The following is a 25475-nucleotide window of genomic DNA, read 5'->3' as shown; positions in this document are numbered from 1 at the left end:
TCATGTGGTATGATGCATAGTATTTTATCTCTCTCCCTCTTAGTTTAGATAGCATGATCTCAGATCTTCTATAATTATGTAAGGGAATTTATTTAAAAATTCAACATGATTGGCACTCAGAATGTGGCTTTCCAGCCAAAGATCATCTCATTTATAAAAACAACATAATGGACTTTGCTATTTTAAACAGATATTGGTGGTGAGAACATCCATACTTTGTTCTGTCATGAAATGATCACATTAATTTAACTTCAAAACTCTCTAGAGGGCAGCTGAGCAGCAGTGCATACTTTGCTTTGTGAAAGTAGCTGCAGGAAAACTGGTGAAGTGGGAGGCTGAAACATAGAGCCTAATCCAAGACTCACAGTTAACTCATGACTTCAGTGGACACTGGATGAGACCCACATAAAGGTGACCAGATGTCCTGATTTTATAGAGACAGTCCTGATATTCGGGGCTTTTTCTTATATAGGCGCCTATTACCCCCGCACTCCGTCCCGATTTTGCACACTTGGTATCTGGTCACCCTAGACCCACAGCTGGCCCTGTTGTCTTTATGGGGAAATCCAGACCATTCTGTATGACTGTAAGTACATGGGTGCTGCTCCTTGAGAATCTGCGTATCCAGGTATATTATGAAGAATCAGAATGAATACTGACTGACAGAACATACATGATCTAAGGTGCAGGGTGAAAACCTCTTTTCCCTTTCCTCACTGCCACTCCTCTATCTGTTCCATTATGCTTCCTTTTGTTCCTTTCTTAAGATACCATTTACATTTTTTAAAATCCTCTTTGGGTTACTCTGGGGTTCAGCTTTAAGATCTGGGTGCTCAGAACCTTTGAAAAATCACAGGTGTCAATTTAGGCACCCAAAAAATCAAGATACCCCAAAGCAGTGGCTACTTTTAGTGACTTGCCCAAGGTCCCAGAAGGTGTCTGCAATAGACCCACGTCTCCTGACTGCCAGACCTGCACTTAACCCCAATACCTCCTCTCCTTCTCAATACGTGGCACTCTTCCCCTAAAGTACTGAACTAATGCCACAGCATTATCACAAAGAGCACTGTGCACTTGGATGAGATGTTCAGATGAGACATAAAACAAGATCACGATCACTTGTCATTCAAGATCCCAAGGCTCCATTTGCCTGGAATAGCCCAAACACACTGGTCAAATGCCAATCTGGGTAATTACATTCTTCCCTACATGTTCCTTGCAGTTTCAATTGAATGTAATATTTTTCTTCACGTTGTATCACACCATTTTGTAGACTCAGTGTTTAGTGTTAAACATTTACTGTTTTTCTCCCCAGTAGTGGATACAGCAATCTGATATACAGTATGTACATACTATACACGTTAACTCCCTAAGGCACTGTGGGATCCTTCTAAATGAAAAGACACAAACATTATCTAATGTTAGTTTAACACATGTATGATCTTTTATGCAGCTGCACTTACAGCTTAATTGGATATGATTAAACCCCAATATGGGAAGAAGTTTTCCCTGCTTTTGTTTCTTCTTCTGTTTCCTGAAATTGATGGAGAAAAGCACTGACAGACTGGTCCTGTTGGTAATATTTGTGTGTGTCATTACTGCCATCTTGCTCAGTCAATATATTTGGCAAAAAAAATTAAAAAATCATATATTTAGTATTTTTAGTCTATGTTGGAACAACTTTTAGTTCACTTTTAACTTGCTAATTAGTCAATTTCTATGTATAAATATCTAAAAGATGCACTATTTTAATAGGAAAAATTGAATAAACTATATATGAATGTTTGCATACACAAAAATCTTATTTAAGAATGTGAAATAGTGCTTAGGTGACTCTGGTACACTGATCTTTCTGCCTATGTGAAATTCCCTGTGGGTTCTGTTCACACAGATGCATGTCAGGAATTTCCTTTTGTTTCTTACTGAATCAGCCCCATCACTAAGCTGGTGCCATCTGGCATCCAGATATTATTGTTTACCCTCTGTTTTTTATGGCTCACACCAGGTTTATTTATAGCAACGTTAAAAGCTGGGTATCAGGTTAACATAGAAAAGTGTTTTTAAGAGTTACACAGCAAAAAACCCAGCTTCCCAACAAAACCAATCTGATTAAAAATAGAGCACCCCATACCTTTTCAGTCATGTCTGCGGCTCTTTCTGACTCTGGCTGTCATAGCGTGTTGGTGTAAAACTGAGCCCCAGTGAAAGAGCTCTCACATAGATATAAATATCCCTCATGTACGATTTTCTCGAGAGTGGTGAATGACCATTCCCCACATGGGTAATGTTAGATACATTATATATGTAATGACAAAGGAGCACAAAGACTTCTAGAACTATAGTTTTAATAACCATTATGTGATTTTCTTTTCATTCTAGGTTCATTCATATAAAAGGTGTCTAACTCATTATTAATTATTATTATTATTACATTAGTATTTCAGGAGCATGGCGAAAAGAAATCCTATGGCCTGTGTTATGCATAGGCTTGGAAGGATTAGATGCTTATTGGTAAATGTAGATAAACATCAATTTCACCATACAAAAAAAATATTTCCATCTATAATAATAGAAATTTACTGATAGGCAGAGTATGAAAAATGATACTTGAGAGCTAGGAGTTTGATGTAAGGATATTTACTTTCTATATTTTGACATGTGATGTTGACAATTTGTGTTTTAAAGGTTATAAAACTAACTTTTGAATCTCAGCATCTACGGTCACAAAAAAACTACTCAAATTCCAAGCCCAGAAAGAACGATTGTGATCACCTAGTCTGACTTCCTATACAACACAGACCATAGAACTGTCCCCAAATCATCCCTAGATCAGATCTTTTAGAAAAACATCCTATCTTGATTTAAAAATTGTCAGTTGATAGAGAACTTATCACAACCCTTGGCAAATTGTTCCAATGGCTAATTACCCACACTGTCAAGAATATATATGCCTAATTTTCAGTCTGAGTTTGTCTAGCTTCAACTTCCAGCCCTTTGATTATGTTATACCTTTGTCCGCTAGATTGAAGAGCCCATTATAAAATAGTTGTTCCCCACGCAGATACGCATAGACTGTAATCAAGTCACCCCTTAACCTTCTAGTTGCTGAACTAAACAGATTGAGCTCTTTGAGTCTATCACTATCAGGCATGTTTTGTAATCTTTTAATCATCCTCATGGGTCTTCTCTGAGCCTCTCCCATTTATTAACATCCTATTTGAATTGGGAGCACCAGAGCTGGCTGTCTGATCTACCCCCATTGTTCTACCGCCTACCCCCACCCCCAATTATTTCCTGAAACGGTGAAAATTTAAATAAACAAAAACAAATGGTTAAAACCCATAACTTTGTGCATCTATGATAACTTAAATTGATAATAAAAATACTTCTAAATAAACATTGAAATCAAATTCTGCCAAGCCTAATTATGCAGGAGGTAAGACTAGATGATCATAATGGTCCCTTTTGGCCTTACATTCTATGAATCAATCAGACAGCTAGGTCCCATTATGCTAGATAGTGTATGCATATGAAATTTTTAAAAAAGAGTCACTGCTCCTAGAATCTTACAAATTTAGCATTGATCACAGACAACAAGAGGATACAACAAACAAATGGAAGGGATGTAACTGTGAAACACCCATGTTTAATATAATGCCACAGTCACAATGCACCAGCTGACCAGACATTGCTATGTGTCTGGTAGGCAATCAGGACAGAAGTAAATTTTATGACTGATGATGTAGTGGCTTTATGGACTTTTATGGGATGGCATAGTAGAAAGAGTGAAGGTGCTTGGGGGAAATTGGATTAACTGGCGACAATGGCTGGCATTATTTACAAAACAGAGGCAGGAGTTGATGGCTTCATAGCATATTAGAGATGACAGAAGCTATCTTGTCAAATATATTGAAAGAATTACTATTTATTCACAATTAATCATGGGCTGGTACAATGTAGGCAGGAACATCTCATGGACATGGAATGGATGAACAGAGCAGTCTGACTGGCTGAAGAGACTTCCAATCCTTATAACGGTCTTCAAGAAAACACAGCCATCAAAACTGTATAGTCTCTTCACCAACCAGATCACTACACTTCCAAATCTGCCACTCAATTGAATAACAGGGGCTTCTGTTTTAAAAACCATTCCCCTTCTCTTTCTCCCTCTATGCACTTCTTCTCCTCCCCTCCTTTCCTAATGAAAAGCGAAGAGGGGCTCCAAAGGAGAAGCCAACAGGCCTGCTCTCCTGAGCTGAGCCGGGGGGCTTCAACGGAGAAGTCAACAAACTTTCTCAGATGAAGTCCTGCTCCTGGAGCTCAGCTGAATGGAGTGGAATAAGATGGATGGCTTCCTTTTGGAAGCCCTCCTCCTCTCCCTGCCATATGAATAAGAGATGGTGAGGTAAAACTGCAGCATTTTTGGAGCTATTTTGTACAATGTTTACAATGAGTTGACATGTTAAAACAGAACTGTATCTCTTAGGTGGATGAATTTTCATAGATATATGATCATATTTCAGTGGTTCAAATTCAGAGCTGGTATAAGAGGCTGGAACTCCATTCACCGTCTTATACCAGTGCTGTATTTGGCCCAACGTCTAAAAATGTGTCTTTCCCCATCCCACTACCCTACCCAATAAATTCAAGAATAAGGGCAACAATACTCCAGTGGGTGCTAAAATATGCACACTCTGGATATGCTGTGGCACATGATTCTAGCTTGTGTCTCAGTATACTCAAGAGGTGTGTATACTGACTGTCAGATTCACTCTCATGTATTATTGGGTACTTAACAACGAATGTTTATGTTGGTATTTTTTTTGTAATTCCTGTGTGTTAAACTCTGACAAGTGACTGTATAAAACCAGCAGTTTACAGCATCTCAACAAGTCCACAGTAAATTTTCCTCAGTTTTGTTTTCGTAACTCCAGCCCAGCAAACCCAGCTTGGGATCTGAAGGTTAAGATTTGCTCCTTCTGCCTCATGTACCACCAGATAGGGACCCAAACTAAAACCCAAGATTTGGACATCTCTGCTTGTAGAAGATTGAATATGGATGGACCTTTTGCAACGTTGTCTCACATCTATTAATCACCATTAATAAAAACTCTGTGGTAGGATCTTATTTAATAACTGTGTTGATTACGCAAGGGCCATAAAAGAAACCTGCCCACTCTCCCAGAGTGTTCTACTTTTTGTAAAAGTGTTCTACATTTTACTCCTGTGCTGGCTCTGCAGGGCTAATAGGAGTAAAATGTAGAACACTTCACCCTTGTTTCTAGCATAAGCTCAGAATGGTGCGCCATTGATGTTCCACATGGGACAGGATCTGCCTATGCAGATCTCTTTGCAGGATCGGGACCTTAATTTGGTCACTAAAGTGAGCAAATATGACTCTACATACACACCAAGAGCAGATCTGTTCTGTAAGAAGGTATCATAACCACACTTTAAATATTATAAAATTCTTAGCTTCCTTTCATCTTATAACCCAAGCCCTGTTTTTATATCATGGATCATATACTCATTTTTTCTCCAGAGTATTTTGAAAAGACCTCTTCAGTATTTTCTCTGCAATTCATTCACCTTTTGCTAAGATCCAGCCATGCTGCAGTTCACAAATCCCTCATGTTAATATTAAAAAAAGAATGTAATAATATATAAAACAAATTAACATTTTTTAAAGCAATGTCAAAATTAAATTCTCAAAATTCAGCTTAGAACTGTGGTCAATAGGCTAAGATCACAGCCTCCTCCCTTCGTCACTTTCCAGCAGAAATGTGGGCTGCATTTCAAATCATCATCATATTTCAGTTTAAGCAATATGATTCCTTTTTTATAAATTTGCTGACAATACAGCATTTTCATTATGCTTTTAGAGAGTAAATATAGTTTGTTAAATACATATTTAGAGAAGTGGTTTAATATGGTAGAAAAAAAATAAAAGCTGGAAGAAATCACCAACTGTTCTCCACAAGTTAAAAAAGATTCAAATAGGTTCATGTGTTTTTCTGGATCTTGTCTACGCATGAACAAACTGAACATATGAAGCACATAAAAGACTATGTATACACGTCACCATATTACATGCTACAGCTGGAACTCATCTGTATATCGGGGAGATGGGGTAAAATAATTATTGTCTTGAGCACAATATTATACATTTCCTTTGCTTTATACCAGTACTCCAACTATAATCTACTTCAGTTTGGATTAACTGTGCCAGAACTGCAATTTTACTCCATGAAGGATAACATTTATGAGCCTAATAGATGGCTGTAGTTACGGTGGAAGGAGCCATGTGTTTAACTGCACCATTCTGATTAAAACTATCAAGAATTTATTATAAATACACATTTACCACTGTTCCCATGTCAAATAAAATAAAAATGCAACATGCTCATTATGTATTAGTAATTTCTCTAAAGAAGCTTCCTTTTCATAGCAATTTAATTGTCCTAAAGATGTTTAATTGTCAATAAACAGATTGTCTAAGAGACTGTAATTTATTAAACATCTTGAGCACAATTACATTGCTATGAGAAGGAAGCGGCGGTGGAAGTAATGGGATAAATGTGGGCAGTCTCAGCAGGGCCACAAAACTTCTTGAGAGAAATTACAAATACCATAATGAGCATGCTTCCTTCTCTCCCGCCCCCCATCCCGCCACACTGGAACGGTGGTAAATGTGTGTTTCTGATGGTTTTAAAAACCACTCATAATCCCATATTTATTACTGTATTCCTACTGTGAATAAATACCACACATACAGTATGCTGTAGTTCAATCTGGCTGAAGCATATCTCTTATTGTGGCTCTAACTTTGTGTGCATCACGAACTTGCTGGGATCAGATTCCTGCAATCAAAATTCCTACTGGTTTTACTAGGAATGCAGGTACTCAATTGAAGAGAAAGTATTTAGCATTTTTATCTCCCTTTTTAGGTTCTTGTTGAAATGTTTTGTTTTAATTTTGCAGCATTAGCTGTAACTGCATATTTTCCTTTAGTTACACTGCTAATTTTTCCACAGAAGCATTACAAGCACGAATAGGAACAAAATATCTGTGTGGTTTAGAATGCAAAAAATGCATAGATTTAGAAAAAAAGGCATAGGGACATTCATTCAGGGAATCCTGTGTTCTGACTTTTAATTTATGGATGTAGCCCAATCTGCTGTTCAAATGTGCCTGCCTCATGATGCAGGGATACTACCTGGTCACTGGGGAACAAGGTGTTAACCAAGATCAACTTTGCATAGGCACTATGGGGAAGAACTATAAACTAGATGCTCGGAAGACTAAGGGGAAGAACCCCTGTAGGGGTGACAGGATTGGGTTAAACCCTAAGGCTGTAGAGTTTTCTGATTTATTTTCTGCTTATGGTAATTAATTTCACTTGCTACTGTTGCATTAGCCCTTGAGGAAAAAAGCCCTTGCTGGATGCTTCTGTATTTTTCTCTGCTAAGTCATTTCACTATCTTACAGGGCTAATCCTGCAGCCTTTCCACACAGAGCTCCCACTGAAATCAAGAAGGAGTTTGCATGTGAAAGGACTGTAGGATCTGTAAAGAATGTGATTGAACATCATTAGTTTTAAAGTGATGCTGGTCATTGGTCCAACCTGTACTTTCCCAAATCTATTGTGTTGTGTCCACTTGAGAGGAAGGATGGTCCAGTGGTTAGGGCATTAGCTTGGGAGACCTGGGCTCAAGGTCTGCTGTGCCACTGACTTCCTCTCTGACCTTGGATAAGTCACTTAACTTCTCTGTGATTTAGTTCTCTACCTGTAAAACAGGGATAATAGTGCTGCCCGACCTCACAGGGATGTTGTGAGGATAAAAAAAAGACTGTGAGATGCTCAGATAGCATGGTAATGAGGGTCATACAAGTACCATAGACAGACAGACTTTCCACACAGTATTATTTTAAATGCCCTAAAATAAACGGCATCATGATTATAAGTTTGCTTGAATTCAGTCTAAATCTTCAATGTACACCATACTCCTGTACTCAGTTTCTCCAGCTCTTATCTAGAGCCTGATACAACTTCCACTAAAGCCCATTAATTTCATCAGGATTTGAATAAGGCCCTTCTTTCCTAATGAAAGAACCAAATACGATTCAAGGTAGAGTATTATTTTAATGCAGGCCCTGAATCCTGATCTGACCATAGCGTGTTTTCAACAAATTATGTTTTAAGACTTACGATGGTTCTTCAGACACCATTGCTCCTTCTTCCAGCTCTTGTGCCTGCTTGTACCATGGCAGTTTAGCTTCCACAGGAAGTTTCTCTAGAGAACATACACAGGCACATGAAAACAAAAACCATATAGCTATGCACACTGCTTTGTTTCCGTAAGTGACTATATCTGCATTTCTGTAATGTTCTCGTGTGTATGGATGTACATGTGCATACTGAGCAGCACAGAAGGGGCAAGGGAGAGAAGAGACACTCCACTATGGTACAGAATATATAGTCTATAAAGAAATATAGAGTTTCTGTGAAGAAAGAGAGTTTGTTTTTATAATGCTAGAATGGCAAATTAAATGCCATTTTAGAGGAAAGCCAAGTGGTCTGCACAGGTGGGCACTTTAGCAAAGTATTTTTCAAAAACTCTTCTAACATCCAGGGGGAGAATCAGATTTTCATCTACACTGCAGAGCTGCAATATTCATGATGGCTGTTTTGGCTTTGAGTTCTGTATTTGCACAATAACTGCACTGCCAATAATTGTACTTCCCACACGGAGACAAATAATTGGAAATTGCAGTGTATCAAATTCATCTGCTCAAGTAACAAAGGGGGAAGTCCATTTTTGTGCAGGGGGCCAGTCCAGGCCTAGGCATGAATTAACCTCACATAAGCCCTCAAACTCAGGCTTATTAGGAGCCTAAGTAATACATAAGCCCTTGCAAAGAAGGCACCCCAAAAGACTTTCCACGGAGTGTGTGTGTGTGTGGGGGGGGGGGGGGGGAGGGGTGAAGCAATCTCCATATTAACATTGTTGCTGACTCTAACCTTGCATAGCCCTGTGTGTATCCTTAAATTTTACAGCCTCATAAAGTACATTAAATTCACTTTTGATAGATTATGACATTGAAGAAAATCCACATCTGATGAGTGATACTGCAAGAAATAGAGAATCCAGAGTGAAATAGTTCAGTGATGTTCTCTGACTCTAAGCTTATCAGTTCATCAGCTATGTGGATTTAAAAAAATGGGTTGGATATTTTTTCTGTCATTTTTGATAGAAAACAGTACAGATGCTTTTTATTCTCCAAGATCTGCACTAAATATAATAAGTTGCTTTTGGGGAAAAAAAAAAGTCCACGTTATGAGCCAAATTCTACTTTCACAGCAGTGTGAATTCGGAGTATCTGCATTGAAGTCAATGGAGCTGTTCTGGTTTTAGAGAGCAAATTTGGCATAATTTCTCTGAAATCAGCTCTGCATTTCTTCTGAGTAATTTGTGTCAGGATTAGGAAAAAACAGATGAAAATACAAAGAGTGGCATTCAGCCCTATACAGAGAACCAGTGCAGGGTCTATGTACCATCTGAGTTCCATTGAAGCCTTTTGGGTTTAAGTGGCAGACACACCTCAAGCTGGCCTGCCGCAGAGAATTAATTTCACCCCAAATACATGAGAATTTTCAGGAACTTGGTGCATACACTGGAATTTTTGCATAAACATGCAAACTACTGAAACCGTCAGTAGCAACATTAGCAATGTACAGGGATCATAACTTGCCATTTGATTTCACAGCTACTGCAGCTTCAGCTGAGCAATACAAAGATTTTTGGGAGTAAACCAGTGGCTGGGAAGAAAGGGTGCCGTAACAGTTATTATGCCTTCACTTCCAGAAATAGCAGGCCAGGATTCTACTCTGATATATTTATTAGTGACATTTAAAGATGAATATGTGCCCGCACAGCTTTTAGTTTACCGCATTTGTTATCCAAAATATGTAAGAGATATTTTTATTTATATACCATATAGCTTATTTTTTTGAGGTTTGGAAAACCAGATCTTACTCTTTTGCTTTCCTTTTTGAATGCAAAGTCTTGTAAAAAGCAGTTTGTGCTCTTCTACACAGCTGACTGCAAAGTGACTTTTATTTTAACCTTTCCTTGTTATATGTTGGTGGGGAGAAGTAGGTAAAATCAGTTCCAATAAACTGAACTGTAAAAAAAAAAAACACTTCTGTATTAGAGATGTTCACTTTTATTAAATAACTTGTTACAAATAATGAAACAAAACCAATTTCTAAAGTAATTTAGTGAAGAAACCAAGACTTTGGAGATAAAACAAAAGCCCCCTGCTTTTACAATAGATTCATGTTTTTAGCCTAATACAAACTCTTAAACTCTATGCCTTGTGTTGTGCAGGAGGACAACTATATGAACACAAAACCAACAAGGAGTCCGGTGGTACCTTAAAGACTAACAGATTTATTTGGGCATAAGCTTTCATAGGTAAAAAAACCCCACTTTTCAGATGCATAGCATGCAGAGCCACTGAAGAAGTGGGTTTTTTACCCACGAAAGCTTATGCCCAAATAAATCTGTTAGTCTTTAGGTGCCACCAGACTCCTCGTTGTTTTTGTGGATACAGACTAACACGGCTACCCCTCTGATATATGAACATCCTTCCTAGCATTAAAAAACACAAATCACTATTTAACTTAGGGATATCTTAAATTTTCCCTAGGATTGTCCAGTACATTATGACACACCTAAGAGCTTTAATGAGCTAAGAGTGGGATAAGTTACAGCAACTGCATACCCTTCATTTTTATTTAGCAGACGTATATTAAGATAAAGACTTGCTCTATATTTTTTTCTTATAGTCTTGACCAGCCATAATCACTGATTTTCTGCCCTGTGGTAATCCATTTTCAGCATAAAGAAAAGGAGGACTTGTGGCACCTTAGAGACTAACCAATTTATTTGAGCATAAGCTTTCGTGAGCTACAGCTCACTTCATCGGATGCATTGGATGCTGTAGCTCACGAAAGCTCATGCTCAAACAAATTGGTTAGTCTCTAAGGTGCCACAAGTCCTCCTTTTCTTTTTGTGAATACAGACTAACACGGCTGTTACTCTGAAACCTGTCATTTTCAGAATGCAATGGCAGGCTTTGTTGAAGCGTTGACTAGCAGATGCATACTTTGCCACAGGTATTGACTCGTTCAACTGTAATTTATAATTTTACATTTATTAAGCAAATCACCTCTTTTTGGATAGATTTCTAGCAAGTTTCAGCCCTGCAAGTGCATGAGGCAGGAAACTGTACCACCCGGCACTTGAAAGGGCAACTGTGAAAGAGGAGGCATTTGACCTGAAAAGGACAGCAGAGTGTATTTTTAAAATCACACCAAGCCCTCCCCACACCCAGAACAAAACTCTGCCAAACCAAAATGCTACACTGCATGCACAATTCTCCCCTCTGGGGAGATAAGAGAAAGAATGAACTATATGTCACAGATGTTGGTCACATCACTTAATGTGCTCCTGGAAGGCACTCAGATATTATGTTGATGAGGGTGGCATAAGAACCTACAAAGAACAGGACAGAACAGAATACTGGATCAGAAGAATAGCTTTGCCATGTGGATGGGGTTCCATGGGAGCCCCACCAGCAGAGGTTTCAAGGGTTGGCATCTTGGCATTGGTGCTCTCACTTATCATTGGCCATTGAGTATGGAAATAAAAATTCCAACTTTCTTCTTTCCATTTGTGGTCACTAAAAAGTTATAGGCCACTTTTATTCGATTTCAACCATTCAAGTGCCCTTAATGTGTATTATCCGTAGTGATTTACAAAATTATATTAGTTTTATTTCTGAGTGGATCATGTTGGGTCTGGAGCCTCCAACTCAGAGAAATGAAAGTCATATTTATCGTATTTTAGCCAGGAAACTTTCCATTAAAAATAAACTGACCTACACACATTACACGCATGAGAAAGTTATATCCAGGTGGTTATATCCATCTATATATAATTATAGAACCATGTGATAATTTATCAAGGACCTTTGCTGCACCTGCCCCCTGCCCATTACTCCATTTACCCCAGGATTTACTCTTACATTCCAACCCCATGAGCAGCTTCAAATAGCTGCCTTATAGAAATCAATATGCCTCAGCAACATTTCCTCCTCCCCTAAACCAAAGTGGGGAATTCCTCCCAATATCACTTGCTGTCTAAGGCTCAAGACAGGGACTATTCAATTCTGCTGCAGCAAGGGGCTCTCTACACATAAAACTGTTGTGATTTTCAAGTCTGTACAATCTTGTAGCCTGGCTAGTAATAGGAGCTTCTATATGGGACACAGAGCGCTTGCTTCTAGCTTAGTTAAAGCTGCTGATTTGTCTGAATGCTGTTTAAACCTATGGGTAAGTTTAAACATGTTTGTTTCCCTTTAATAAAGCACTATGGACCAACTTTAGCCCTGATATAGTCAGTGAAGTTGCACCCACTTACATCAGGGTTGAATTTGGATTTTTATCTAGGTTGGTGGATCACCAACTGACAGTAATAAGATCTGTTTTGTTTTGAAAGATCTACAGGTTGCCAGCATTTCAAACACCACCACTTACATCCAAACTGGTACAGCAATGGCAGAGTCTCTTGATAGAAAGTCATGAATTACTGCATTCAGACAGACTTGGGAACTTGCAGCCAACAAGCATAAACAGCTCCTTAATGTGGCAGAGCTGTAAAGATTCATCTGCCTTTTTACCTTTGGGTTTGTAGCAAGGAGTGGGAACAATGCATTCTTCTTTTATATGAGGCTTTGTTTTAGGGCTGCAGCCTCCTGTATGCATCCCTCTGTGATCAATGCAGAGCACCACACGGTATCTCAGCCCCTGGCCACATGTTACAGTGCACTGAAAGAAGAAAAGAAAAAGTACAAAGTAGCATTTTTTTTTTAAACCACCCTGTGGGAAAAATGGAGTATACAGCAATAATGTAACAGCATCAGAGGGAAAAACTTGGATCAGAAACAGCCCATACTGGCCCATAAATTACTTGTTTGATACTGGTTAGGGACAAAGTTGACAAACAATCGCTGTTTTTTTCCTTTCTGTTCTGCACAATTGTTTGGTTTAGAGATTCAGCGGCTGGATTTCTCTCTCAGTGTCACTCTACTAACTCTCTCAGCATTGGTCACTTGGCCTCTGGCCATCAGTCCCATACTGGATGTATTCACTAACACCTTGTCAGTTTCAGCTGTGGCCACGTCTGCTCTGCTTGGACCAGGCACTGGAACTTATGGGTTAACGAGTGTAACAACTAAATATTTTGGAACATGGCACTGTATAGAGTGGGAAACAATTTGGGCTTTAAACTCCATGCATTTTCTCAAGCTGAATTCTTTTATATGGCATGTCATTTCCCCCAGGATAGTGGGTTTCTGAAGCTGCAGGCACCAACCAAACAGGAGAGAAGCAAAGAGTAATAATAATGCTTTGCACATATCTACACTCTTTAATCTGAAAATCACCAAGCACTTTGCAGATAATAATCTACCACACCTCACATTTTGGTAAGGTAGGTAAGTTTTTAAAGTCAGTTTTATCGGTGAGGAAACTCAGGCATAAAGAGGATAAGTGACTTGACGAAGCTCAGACCTGTTGGAATAGGACCCAGACCTCTTTTTCCTCCAGTCTTGTGACTTCAGCACAAGTCTTAAAGAAAAAGAGGTGAGTCAGGGTTAGGCAAGCAGGTGGTGACTATGGTACTAAGCAGTGATTATAGAGCAAAGACTTTCATGACTATGCTTGCATGGCTGCTTATATTTCAGACTGCAGAGCAGCAGTCCAGGATATTTGACTTGTGGACAAAGAGTACAAGATAAATGTGTATTAGAACGTGTCCATTAACAGCTTGTGTCTCTCTGCCTGTGCATATATGTTTCTATTTCATCATTTATATCTGATCGTTATTTAATATGACCGATCCGATTTGCTCTTCCATCATTCTCCTCAGCTAATGTTATAAATCCTGAGTATTCACTCTGCAGTGGGATAAATACCATTGCTTGAAGCAGGAAGATCGGAAAATTCCACAAGGTAAATAAGCTTAGTGGCCATTCTTATTCTACTAAATTCTCACACACATTAACAAAACAGAAGATTTGTTCCCAATGCCTGGCTTAAATACAAACAACAACAAAATCCAACAAAGAACTGTGTACCGGAGACCACTCCTGGGCCAGCCATTTTGGGCAGTCAAATATGTTACAGGGCTGGACAATGGGCATCTTTGGCGTGTACATGCACTTCCACTCCTCCACAGGGCTGATGTGCCCCTGAATGTCTTCCTCCACACAAGAGACTGTGCGGCTCTGAATGCCCCCTCCACACGAGGAGGAGCACGCTGTCCATGGAGTACTCTCCCATCTGCAAAAAAAAAAAAAAAAAAGGCATCAATGAAGGGGTAAAAACACCCCAAATGCTTGACCTTTCCTTTTGGTCTTTTTTTGATAAGATTATTATTATGAGCAAGACTTGTTCATTTATATGTATGGCCCCAACAACCACACACTCTTATATCTGGCTCCTTTAAAAGTTTTCTTGCCATTAGTATTTAATTTACAAGATGCTCCCTTCTCCCCCACCCACCCGGTAGTCCAGGTTATTGCCACAGAGAATTTAATTTATGTTAATTAGGGAGACTATTATATCTTGGCACTATGTGCCACATATTGGGAGACCCAAGTTCCAAGATGCTGAAAGCTCAGGGCTTGTCTACACTTACAACGTTACAGCAGCATAGCTGCACTGCTGTAATGTACATACTACCTACACTGATGGGAGGGATTCTCTCCTCAGCGTAGGTAATCCACCTCCCTGAGAGGCGTTAGCCAGGGCAGAGAAGAATTTTTCTGTTGACCTAGTGCTGTCTAAATGGGGCCTTAGGTCAGCTTAATGCCTCTGCTCAGGGGTGTGGATTCTTTTATACCCCTGACTGATGTAATTGAACCCACTTAATTTTCTGCTATAGACCAGACCTCAGTGTGCTATGAAGTTGATGTCCTTATTTGCTTTGCAAGAGGAAGGAGCAATGCCATCCTTAGCTGCTACAGCCATCATATGCACAGTGGGTGAGGGGAAAACAGAGATGGAAGCAATTTTCTCATGAGAATAAAATGACTGTGTGATGAAGTGTGCGCGAATGGAGAATAAAGCTATAGCTAGCGTTACACTGATATGGTTAGTGACTATTAAAGAAAGACAGGTTAGTTTGGGAAACACTGTTGCTTTTATCTGACTGCTATTGAGGTAACAAGAACAACTTTTTAATTTGATATATAACAAGTGACATTTTGTTGAGAAAAAACAGTGAAATGTGTGTGCTCTGGCTGCTTTATGAGAATGTCTACATATATACATATACACATAGATTTCAGAAAAATATATATACTGTATATATGCATAAACAATGTGTGTGTGTGTATATAGAATACACACACACACACACACACACACACAGAGTGACATTGCTTCTCTTGAAGCAGCTGTATTAGCCATTGTCATACATAGGATCAAAGACTAGATGGGCCCTGGGTCTGATCCCGACTGGTGATTCCTGTATATCTGCCCACACAGTGAATATATATTAGAGCTAGTCAACAGTTTTCAGTGAAACATTTTTCCTGGAGAAAATGCTTTTTCAATTAAAATGAAAGTTTTTGCAAAAAACGAAACAAAACAAAGTCTGCTTTTTGACAAACAAAAACAAAAATTTCATTTTTAGGAAAAACTAAAATCTCCCCCCTCTCCAGTCTTTATTCCAGGAGATAAAAAAATAAGCAATAAAAAAGCAAGAGTGGTGCTCCCCAATCAAAACAAAATCAACATTTTAATTAAAAACAAATGAAAAAATTCATGGAAAAATTCAGACAGGATGAAAAATTTTCAGTTCTTTTCAAATGTTTCACCAACTACACTTACCTTTTTCTGACTAGCTCTAATGTATGTATATCTGCACCCACACTAGATAATGGCTGATTGTATTGTATAAAGGTTTTATTGACAACAGTGTGAAATGGCCACATTGTTTACCAGTGGCAAAGGCATCGATGCGTTATGTAGTTTATCTCAAAGGAGCGCCAATAAAACTTTTCCACCACACCCTCTATTCTGCAACTGCTGCAGAAGTTAAAGAAAAGGTATTCTTAGAACTTAGTTTTAAAATATTTTGCTAGGAAGTCTTTCCAGTAATGCTCCCCTTGTAGAGCCAGAGTTCCATAGTTATGCTGAGCCCACCTATACAGGCCTAAAATTGGAATTAATAAACAGTTAGAAAGCCTCTAATAATTACCTACAATAATTTTTCCATACATAAAAGTGTGATGATTAGAGTCTGATATCTTGGGACTTTCCATGGGAATCCAAGTCTGCCCTTTTACGGCAACTTTCCAGCTGCTTTGTTTTACCTCAGCACTACAAAGCAGCACAAACAGCTGGCCAAGAATTTGGCCCTCAGGTACTATTCCAATATAAAATTGTTGAAAGAGTTTCTGGGATCAAGGCTCTCAAAGCAGAGGTCACAGTCACCAGAGACTTAGGGAGGATGTACCAACTACCAGGAATTTGGGAAGAAAGTGGTGCCCAATGAGGACTCTGGTACCACAAGAGTGTATTACATGCAATAGACCATGTCATCCTCTCTCCATGATAAAAAGCATGGCAGAGGGAAGTTCCTACACGGATTCCCTTCCAGACCTCATCTCAACGTGCTCCCAACCTTTCTTCCAGCCTTGCTACCTACTCCACTTGGTGGTAACCAGCCATGCAGTGATTAGGCTACACAGAAAAGACAATATAGCCTATAGAGCTTACAGCCCCAAATTGTCTTCCCTCTGCATCCCCCTGATCCTGGTCCTGCCTCAAGTCTTCCTAAATCCTCCCTCTGGTCCCTTTAACCTCAGCCCATTCCTTCCCCAAATGGATTCTAGACCTGTCACATCTGGAGTGGGAGTGGTGATGCCAAGGAGGGGTCTGACCATGATCCATGCACAGAGGGTTCCAATCCATATGTGGATTTGGGGTGAGGGAAATGATACCACCCATGTGTAGAATGGTGGTGGGGTTGAAGTAGTGGATCTAAAGGGATTGTTACAGGTTGAGACCAAAGCCCGGAAAAGCTGAGAAGCACTGCCTCAAGCCTTTGATCATGTCCGATGGACTGATATTTTCTTTCTTTTTGTGTTGCAGAAAGGCAAATACTTCAGGGCATGTCAATCCTTTATTCTGGATTTTCTTTAACTGTTAGAAAACCTCTGTCTAGCCGCCAGGTTCAGGATGCTTTTTGCTCAAATACAGTCCTTCCACTGTTGAGTGATGCTGGTTCATTCTGTGATCTATAAAATTCTGTCTCTTTCTCTCTTTCTGTCAATGTTCAAGAATTTTGTTCATAATGAAGACAAAATACTTTTTTACCACAAGACACTCAGATCTTATTAATGACTGTCCTTTACAACCCTTTTTAAATCTTTTGTAAATTTTTGAGATTGGTGGGTTTTTGTTTTATAGGAAAGAGAAAAGAGGTTTCCAGAAATGAGGGACAGAAAATGGATATGTATTATATAAGAGCATAAAATATAGCGAGATAAATGACCAATATATTAACTCTGTGTACATATATGTAAACATGCAGCCGTGGGAAAAAAAATCCCTAACCCACCCAAAATATGTATCTAACGTTAGTAGGAGGTGAGCAAGACAGGCATTTGGCATATAAATATAAACTATACAAATCATACATCAATGGTGACAATGTAAGCGGCAGCCACAAATGCAGGCAAGAGCTGCTGTCCTCCATGTCCTCCTAATTTCAACTGGGAGGTCTGTTGTGTGGTCCTATACCATATTTCAAATCTGAATGCGCTGCCTTTTTTCACACACTACAGCAGAGTTCTGTGGTACCTGTGTTAGGACTCACTGTGGTTGGGGTGGGATCACTTTCTCAGCGAGGTGAGATAAACACAGTGGCTAGTAGGTGCCTTTAGTGCTAGAAGGCCCAATGACACAATAAACTAACAGAAGGAAACAAGGCAGAAAATAATACTATTTCAAGCTATTGCCTCAAGACAGTGCAGATCCTGGTTATTGATGGGGTTGCTTCAACTGGGAGACCACCTTTGTTAGCGCTTTTACTCTTACTCTATTATTAATACAATCACCAATGTAACAGACCTATATTTCCTGTTCTTTTATATTCCAGGTTTCTAATGACACACAGAAACATGGCTAATTACATGAGATTTTCAAGCACCCCCTCATGCTTTAAAGACATTCTTAACCATAAAGTAATTAATAGGATATGTCAGAACTCTCTTGCATTGGCCATATTTTGATGGAGAGTTAATTCATCGCAAGCTGAGGTGTAAATTTATGATGCTCTCGCTTGCTGCACACTAACTGCTGTGTGGAACTTGCTACGGCACACTAAAAATTCCATAGTGCGCTTACTTTTAGTAGATGGTAGCAGGGTCCACTCAGCCAATAAGTGCGTGGCAAGCTATAGCGCTGTAGATTTACATCCCAGCTTGATCCTGCAAATACATGTGAGTACATTTACCCATGGAAGGCAGGTTGGGTGCAAACATATGTAAAGAAAAGTTACTCATGTGGAAATGTTTGCAGGATTGGGCCTTTGAACACTATTCATTTTAAAAAATAGAACCCCTCACAATTAATAAGCTTGTGACTTGTTTAAAAGAGAATTTAATACACAAAATGGAACTACAGAATCTGGAGTTCTACTTTCATAGCAATACAATACACTATGGCACATGCTAGATACTTTTGAGGGGAAAAAGTTGAACAGTTAGTTAGCCACAAAGCCACTGGTTTAGGTACCATTCATGGAAGGGCGGTGGGGGGAGGGAGGTGGAGATGACAAAGAGAGACAGATATCCAGTAGACAATCAGACTGAATTACTGCTTCAACTTACTTTGATGTAATTTTAGCTCTGCTTCAATAGTCTTTATAGCAACAAGTTTAGCGCTTGAGCAACTCATGATTATTCCATAGGAGAGTTCAGAACAAGGGGCAGGCAGCATCAATTGTCTTAGTTCTACAGAAAAGCAGCAATGCAGGAGAAAAGCAGTAAACTTATTTGCTAATCCTAGCGTCTGGTTGATTGTTTTACATACCGAGGAAGGGGATGGTAGAGGTCATAGGGCATGATCTGCTTGTATCCATCACTGTTAGGAACAATAATGCCAACCCTCTGAGTAGAAGGTACACACAATAAAACAAACACTAAATGATTACATTATACAATTGTTTTTACACGGTATTAAAAAACTGTCAAAATATTCTATCCACATTGCTAATGTTTTGAAAACAAAACATAAGAAGCCTTTCCAGAGCAATCCTCACAGTTCGCAAGTCGTTCTATAAGTTAACCATTTAGCATACCAATTAATCCTCTGCTTCTTATTAAGCTACCCACCATGTTACCAAAAAGTTGGTTCCACTGTTACAAATGACACCAATAAACACAAATACTCTCTTCACTTACAAAGTAATTACATGCCATGAGGGATAATTTTTATTAGTACTCGGAAAACTTATACATTTAGAGCTTGATTCAAAGTCTGTAGAAGTCAATGAAGAGACTCCCATTGACTTCAGTGGGCTTTGGATCAGGCCCTTACTTAACATTTATATGGTTGTTTCTGCCCTTCAGATGAAAGAGTCCACTAGATTTACAGCAACTTGTGATGCGTAACTAAAGGCATTTTCCATGCAGCGTCCTTGACACTGGGACTCACATCTCTCCAACCCAAAGAAACCCAATTATGTTCCTCTTCAGCCCTCATTTATTTACTTGGGCCTTTTTGGAAGAAGTGTTTTGTGGAGTGAGGAAGACAGCTGTTGTATTTTTTGTTGTTGTTGTTTAGCGACCGTTCTTTGGGGAGTTTATGGTGTTCTTGTCTGATATATTATTATTCATGTGTCTATAGATTGTGATAGGCACTTATGTAAATCAAAATATGTAAAACTGAGGATATCATGCAATATATGAAAATGTATGAAGTTGATTATTAAAAGGTGGACAGTACCTAGGAAATGGCCACTTGGGACGGGAGCAGGAAGGTCTAACTAGAGGGGTCTTATTTGGTTAGCCCAGGATTTTAAGTTTTGCCCGGGGGGGGATGGGGTTCGAAGAACTTCTTACCTGGAGTGACTCTCTCCCTGATCCTTGGTCAGTGTTCCCAATGTCACCCATATACCCATTATCATTTTGTCAGGCTGGGAACCTGGCAGAGGCTTGAAGTAGGAGCTCATGGAAGAGCTGAAGTAAGTCACATTGGAATGAAGGAGCTGGATGTGGAGGTCAAGACAGGGATGATTTTAGAGAGGTTTTGATAGCTGAGAGAGGTTGGGTGAAAGGGGATGAGGGCATCTGTTAGGGGAACAGGTAAGAATAAAGAATTGAGAACAAGTATTCTTCATCCTCAGTGCAATGTACTGAAGAGAAGTTCTCCAAGAGTTAAAAAGGGTCTTGGCATGTTCAGGCTAAAAGGTTCTGTTCTCCTTTTGATGGGCAGAGTGTTTATGTGGATTATTCCTCCACAATGGGAGAATAGATCCCACTGTACTTCCACAGTGAGGAGTCACAGCTAGGTCAGTGTGATGGTATTTTCCAGCTAATGCATTAGAAAAAGCTGAAGCCACTAAAGTGTGGGTGATGAGAACTGGACTGCTCTCTGTCAGGTTAACAACTCTCTGAAATGACAGCAGTTGTGTGTACGTGCACTGAGTGGAGTCTGTGCCTCCCCATCAACTTAAAATCTGAGAGAGTTACAAGATTTGGGTAGGGTTGGAAATGGGAAGGATGGATCAGTTAAAGTTTGTTCAGTAAGCAAATCATTCCAGTTTTGTTCTGTCTGACAAGAGAGAGTGGTACTGATTTGGGAAGCTCTTGGTAATATTTTAAATATAATGGACATTTTGTCATGCTCTTGCAAAGTACACCCTCTTTCCCCACCACTCTACTAGTGCTGCTCCACTCAAAAGTTGTTAGCTCACTCCAGCTCCTCAACCTGCTGAGAAACATTCAGGAAAAGATTAATACCAAGTCCAGAACTGAAGCAATTATACTGCCAACGAGGCTACATTGTTTGAGAGCCAAACGAGTTTCAAATCCTAATTTGTAATTCTTTGCCGTAAACAATTAAAACTTTTTAATAAGTTTTTCTTCTAATAAAACTTGGTTTGAACAGTTAGTCAGGAGACTGAGTCTTGAGGTTACACACTGCCATCCCAGGGTTGTTGTGAGGATTAATTAGTTAATGTTTGTAAAGCACTACAGAAGGGCCAGGCAACACTATTATTCGGGATGTACAGAGTATTTGACATTGTAAAGCATTTTGGGGCCACAGTTTGTATTTTCATTCACATGTAATTTGTATCATATTGTTTATTAAATTGCTGTGTATTTGGGAAATATTGTCAAGGGACCATAATACCATCTCATAAATTCTGCAGCATAACTACCAGAAAGAAGCTGAAAAATTTATTGAACTAAACCCCAAGATGTGATTTTTCAAAGCAGAACGTATTTATCCTATTTCTTTGACAACTTTTACTACAATGACTTGTTTTGCCATTGTTATATGCTGACTAAATTCCCACCACTCCTCCCCCCAAAAAAACTACCTAAGGGTATGTCCACCCTGCAATTTATGGTGTGACAGCAGTATGCATACACATACACACACACCCCAGCTAGCTTTGATTTAGCTAGTGTAAACACAATAGCAGTGAAGATGAGGCACCATGAGCTGTAGAAACCCACCAGCTGGATGTGTACTTGAGTGGCTAGCTTGTACAGCAACTTTGCTGTGAATGATCAAAGCTAGCTCGGGTATATCTAAAGGTGCTGTAGTCACATCTCTGACTGCAGTGTAGACATATCCTAAAATTGGTTCTCATACAGAAGTATGCATACTCCTGGGGGTACACAGAGGTCATGACCCTGGGGGGGGGCTTGCAGGATGGGTTTATGTGGGGGTCGCAAGTGCAGGGCCAGCGTTAATGGGTGGCAAGTAGGGCAATTGCCTGGGGCCCAGATACCCTAAGTTACATGCTTCAGCCCCGGGTGGTGGGGCTCAGGCTTCAGACTCCTGAAAGGGGTACAGTAGTCAGGAAAGGTTGAGAACCACTCTCCCAAAAGACACAAAACAATACAAGACGATTACTGTAAAATAACTGCATCCTAGCTAGCCAGTTTACACAACATACCTGTTGCTACCAATCAAAACAAACAAAAGCAATTCACAAAAAATACATTTACTTAAAGATCTTCTCTACAGTTCTGAATTGTCTGGTTTCTGACTCAGGAAAGGGTATTTCTGGGTTTTTAAAACGCTTATTCATCAGTGGTAGCATCATTGAAATTAATGATGGAAGAGATCTACAGCCAAATCATGGACCCTGACTCTGTACACTTTGTGCTACTCTGACCATGCCAAGGGGAGGCAAAGCTGGTCTAGGAGGGCAGTTGCATATTCCTCTGATGTAATGGAATCCCTAGGTAGTGTGAAGCTGGCAGAACTAGCTCTGTGCCACCTGCTCCCAATTTTGGGCATAAGGAGCAAGTGGGAGTGGGTGGAAACAGAGTAAAACATGCACCAGAGGCAGAGAAGTCTCCAGGGAACTGCTTCAGCCAGTATAATTTAAAGCAGACCCCAAACTGCACTAAGATATACTGAGGTCCAAATGGAAAAGTGTCTTGACTCACCATTCCTCACCCCCCAGTTCCTGCACCAAGCACAGCTCAACTAGACTCAGGGGACTGGGCCCAAAACTTTTAGGTGACATTTAATAATACTTTGGACCTCTTATATATAGGGGGAGAGAGAGAAAGCTTGTTTTATAAGGCTGCCGTGGGAGAAACAAATGGGACTTTTCATGCACCACATGGCACAATCCTACTCTGGAAGGGGCATAGGCATGGACTAGATTTTAGAAGACTGTCCTCTCTCTAACATGTAGAATTATGTTTTCTCCCAGTTGACAAGTTGCTTCGTTCACACTGCAGTTTTGCTTTATTCTACATGGAACCCAGCAGCTTGCTTTTTGAGTGCATCTGCCCTGCTGCCTTGGGAATGAAACGTGCCAAGGCTGGGTGCACTACAAAGGCTGGCTATCTACCTAGAATGTTCCTTTTTCACTGTGAAAGCCACAGAGTTGGTTCTAGAAGCTGCTGCTTTTCAACTGTATGGAAAAGCACCACTGCACTTCCATGTGATGAATCTACCTTCTAGCCACTTGGGGCCCTATTCAGGCCTATGTCAGTGCCGGTGCCGACACAGGGATACAGAGCAGGCAGTTTGCCTCTCCCCCTGTTCTGTTAAACCAGACCTCGGGGACACAGAATATCTGGGACACAAGCCTGTCCTGGCCATAACCCCTCTTGCCTCTGATCTGTTGCCCCTGGCATCAAGGGCTCATGTGGAAGTGGCTTGGAATATACCAGTGGGGGGAAATTTATACCTCTGGAGACAGTCGAGCATTGCTGATGCGAAGGGCCAGAGGCTAATGATGACTAAGCCCTGGTCTTTTTGCCTACTATTGGTTTAAATCAGAGATATTCCATCTTTTAGGGGCTGGAGCCCCCCTTTGTGGTGGATCTGCACCTGGGCCACATATGTACCTAGAGCAATTGCTGCATCCCACCTCTTCCTCATTCCCTCCCTTTTCTCATTTTTAATGATTTTGCTGTCAATTTGTGACTCTTATTCTTCCCTTTCCGTGCCCCTCTGTGATGCCACCACTTCTTAACCTCTCTCTCTCTCTCTCTCTCTCTCTCCAAGTTCTCTCCCCAGATTCCTCTCCCCACCAGTTTCCCTTCACTGTTACTCATAGATCCCTCCCACTAGGAAAAATGTGGCCAGGGACAATTCTCCTAATAATCAAGAACTCTGGGGTCTGCTAGGTCCCCAGCCAATAGACAGTTCTTCTGGCTTGGGGGTGAATTACAAGGGTGTTTTCTTCTTAGGAAGTGAGTGAAGCATGGATAGAAAAATCACTGAAAACTCACCAGCATGCATATCAACCCCCCAGCTGTCCCAAATTTCTGGCTGATGTTTAGTGTAATTCCCTGAAAAAAGTGTTAGCCCCTTTCTCCTCCTATAGTCCCCTGGTCTCCCCTCCATCCCTTGTGGCTTAACTCATCTCCCCAGATGGCTTCCTTCCACAGCTCAGCCCATCTGCCCTGGAGACTCTGACACAGAGTGCAGGCTCCTCTCCTGGCTGTTAGTGGCCTCTTCCCCCACTTCACTACATGTGTCTGGCACCCAGATCTGCCACCTGTTGAGCTGAGCACAGTTCTAGAGGCAGCTGCAGAGGGTTGGAGCTGGGAGCAGCAACCAGCAGGAAATAGAGAAGGGGACTGCAGAACAGCCGTCTTCCTCACAATCTCAGGATAGTGAGTACAAAACTTCTCTGTGATGGGCTCCAATTGGGTCTGTTCTCACCTAACCAGGACTATTGGCAAGAATGCTGGTAGCTTCCCCAGCACTGCTTACTGGAAGGATCTATGAAGAAGGCAAGGGCAGGATCTCTTGGTGCCTCTTGACTATCTGTGAGCTCCAAAGGGAGCAAAGAAGGAAAACTTGGCATGAGCAGCTGCTTGAAGAGAAGTCAGGTTGGCGGCTAAAAAGGAACCACTGGACCATCTCTTCTCCCTGGTTTCAGCCTTCTAGCTAGAGAGCATTGGAGGGCACGTCTGCACAGAGGGCAGGAATCCTGCAGATCCCTCATCCCCACTTCTCTCCCCCAATCTCTGCAAGACTTTCTGCCCCGACCCCCAAATCGCATTGGGCTAATTGGAAACAGAAGCAGCCCCCTTAGACACTACAGCTTCTTTTTGTTTGTTTTTTACCCTGTGCTGCAGGCTACATGGCACCAGCAGTCATGCAGCTGGAACTGCTACGTTTCCTACCCCAGGGCTTTGCACCGAGGGGGTTTAGATTGTAAACTTTTCAGGGACTTTGTCTTTTAAATGACATTCTGTAGGTCATCAAGCATATTGCGAGCAATTGAAAAGAAAAGAGCCAATGGTAGTTCAACTTGAGAGTGGAGTGTCACTCCTGTGGAACTCCTTGCCAGAGGATGTTGAGAAGGCCAAGACTATAACAGGTTAAAAAAAGAACTAGATAAATTCATGGAGGATAGGTCCATCAATGGCTATTAGCCAGGATGGGCAAGAATGGTGTCCCTAGCCTCTGTTTGCCACAAGCTGGGAATGTCACACTTCCACTAGCGGTCTGCACCTGAAAAGGCTGTAAAAACGCTGCCATATAAAACTAAAGTTACTATAGAGGCCAATATTCACAGGAGAGTCATGATTTCATTGCACTGTCCCATGAGAAAGTCTCATATTTTAGGTTAGGCTTTCTGCCATTAAGTCACAGTGTGATGATGCTGCATCCTCACATT

General features: G+C 40.5%; 1 protein-coding gene across 2 annotated transcripts in view; it reads right to left on the bottom strand.

Annotated features, from left to right (window-relative positions):
- ADAMTSL1 (ADAMTS like 1) overlaps window positions 1-25475 on the bottom strand; it is a 268453-nt gene that overhangs the window by 123370 nt on the left and 119608 nt on the right. For both annotated transcript variants that reach the window (XM_073345470.1, XM_073345471.1), the window contains exons 10-13: window positions 19175-19225; window positions 14206-14410; window positions 12748-12895; window positions 8210-8294 (exon numbers count right to left, since the gene is read on the bottom strand). In XM_073345470.1, coding sequence (XP_073201571.1) covers window positions 8210-8294; window positions 12748-12895; window positions 14206-14410; window positions 19175-19225 — 489 coding nt within the window. The remainder of the gene's footprint in view (window positions 1-8209; window positions 8295-12747; window positions 12896-14205; window positions 14411-19174; window positions 19226-25475) is intronic.

This window comes from Lepidochelys kempii, chromosome 5 (assembly GCF_965140265.1).
Source record: "Lepidochelys kempii isolate rLepKem1 chromosome 5, rLepKem1.hap2, whole genome shotgun sequence".
Lineage (NCBI taxonomy): Eukaryota > Metazoa > Chordata > Testudines > Cheloniidae > Lepidochelys > Lepidochelys kempii.
The sequence above is the reverse complement of the archived record's forward strand: the minus strand, read 5'-3'. Positions and strand labels throughout refer to the sequence as shown.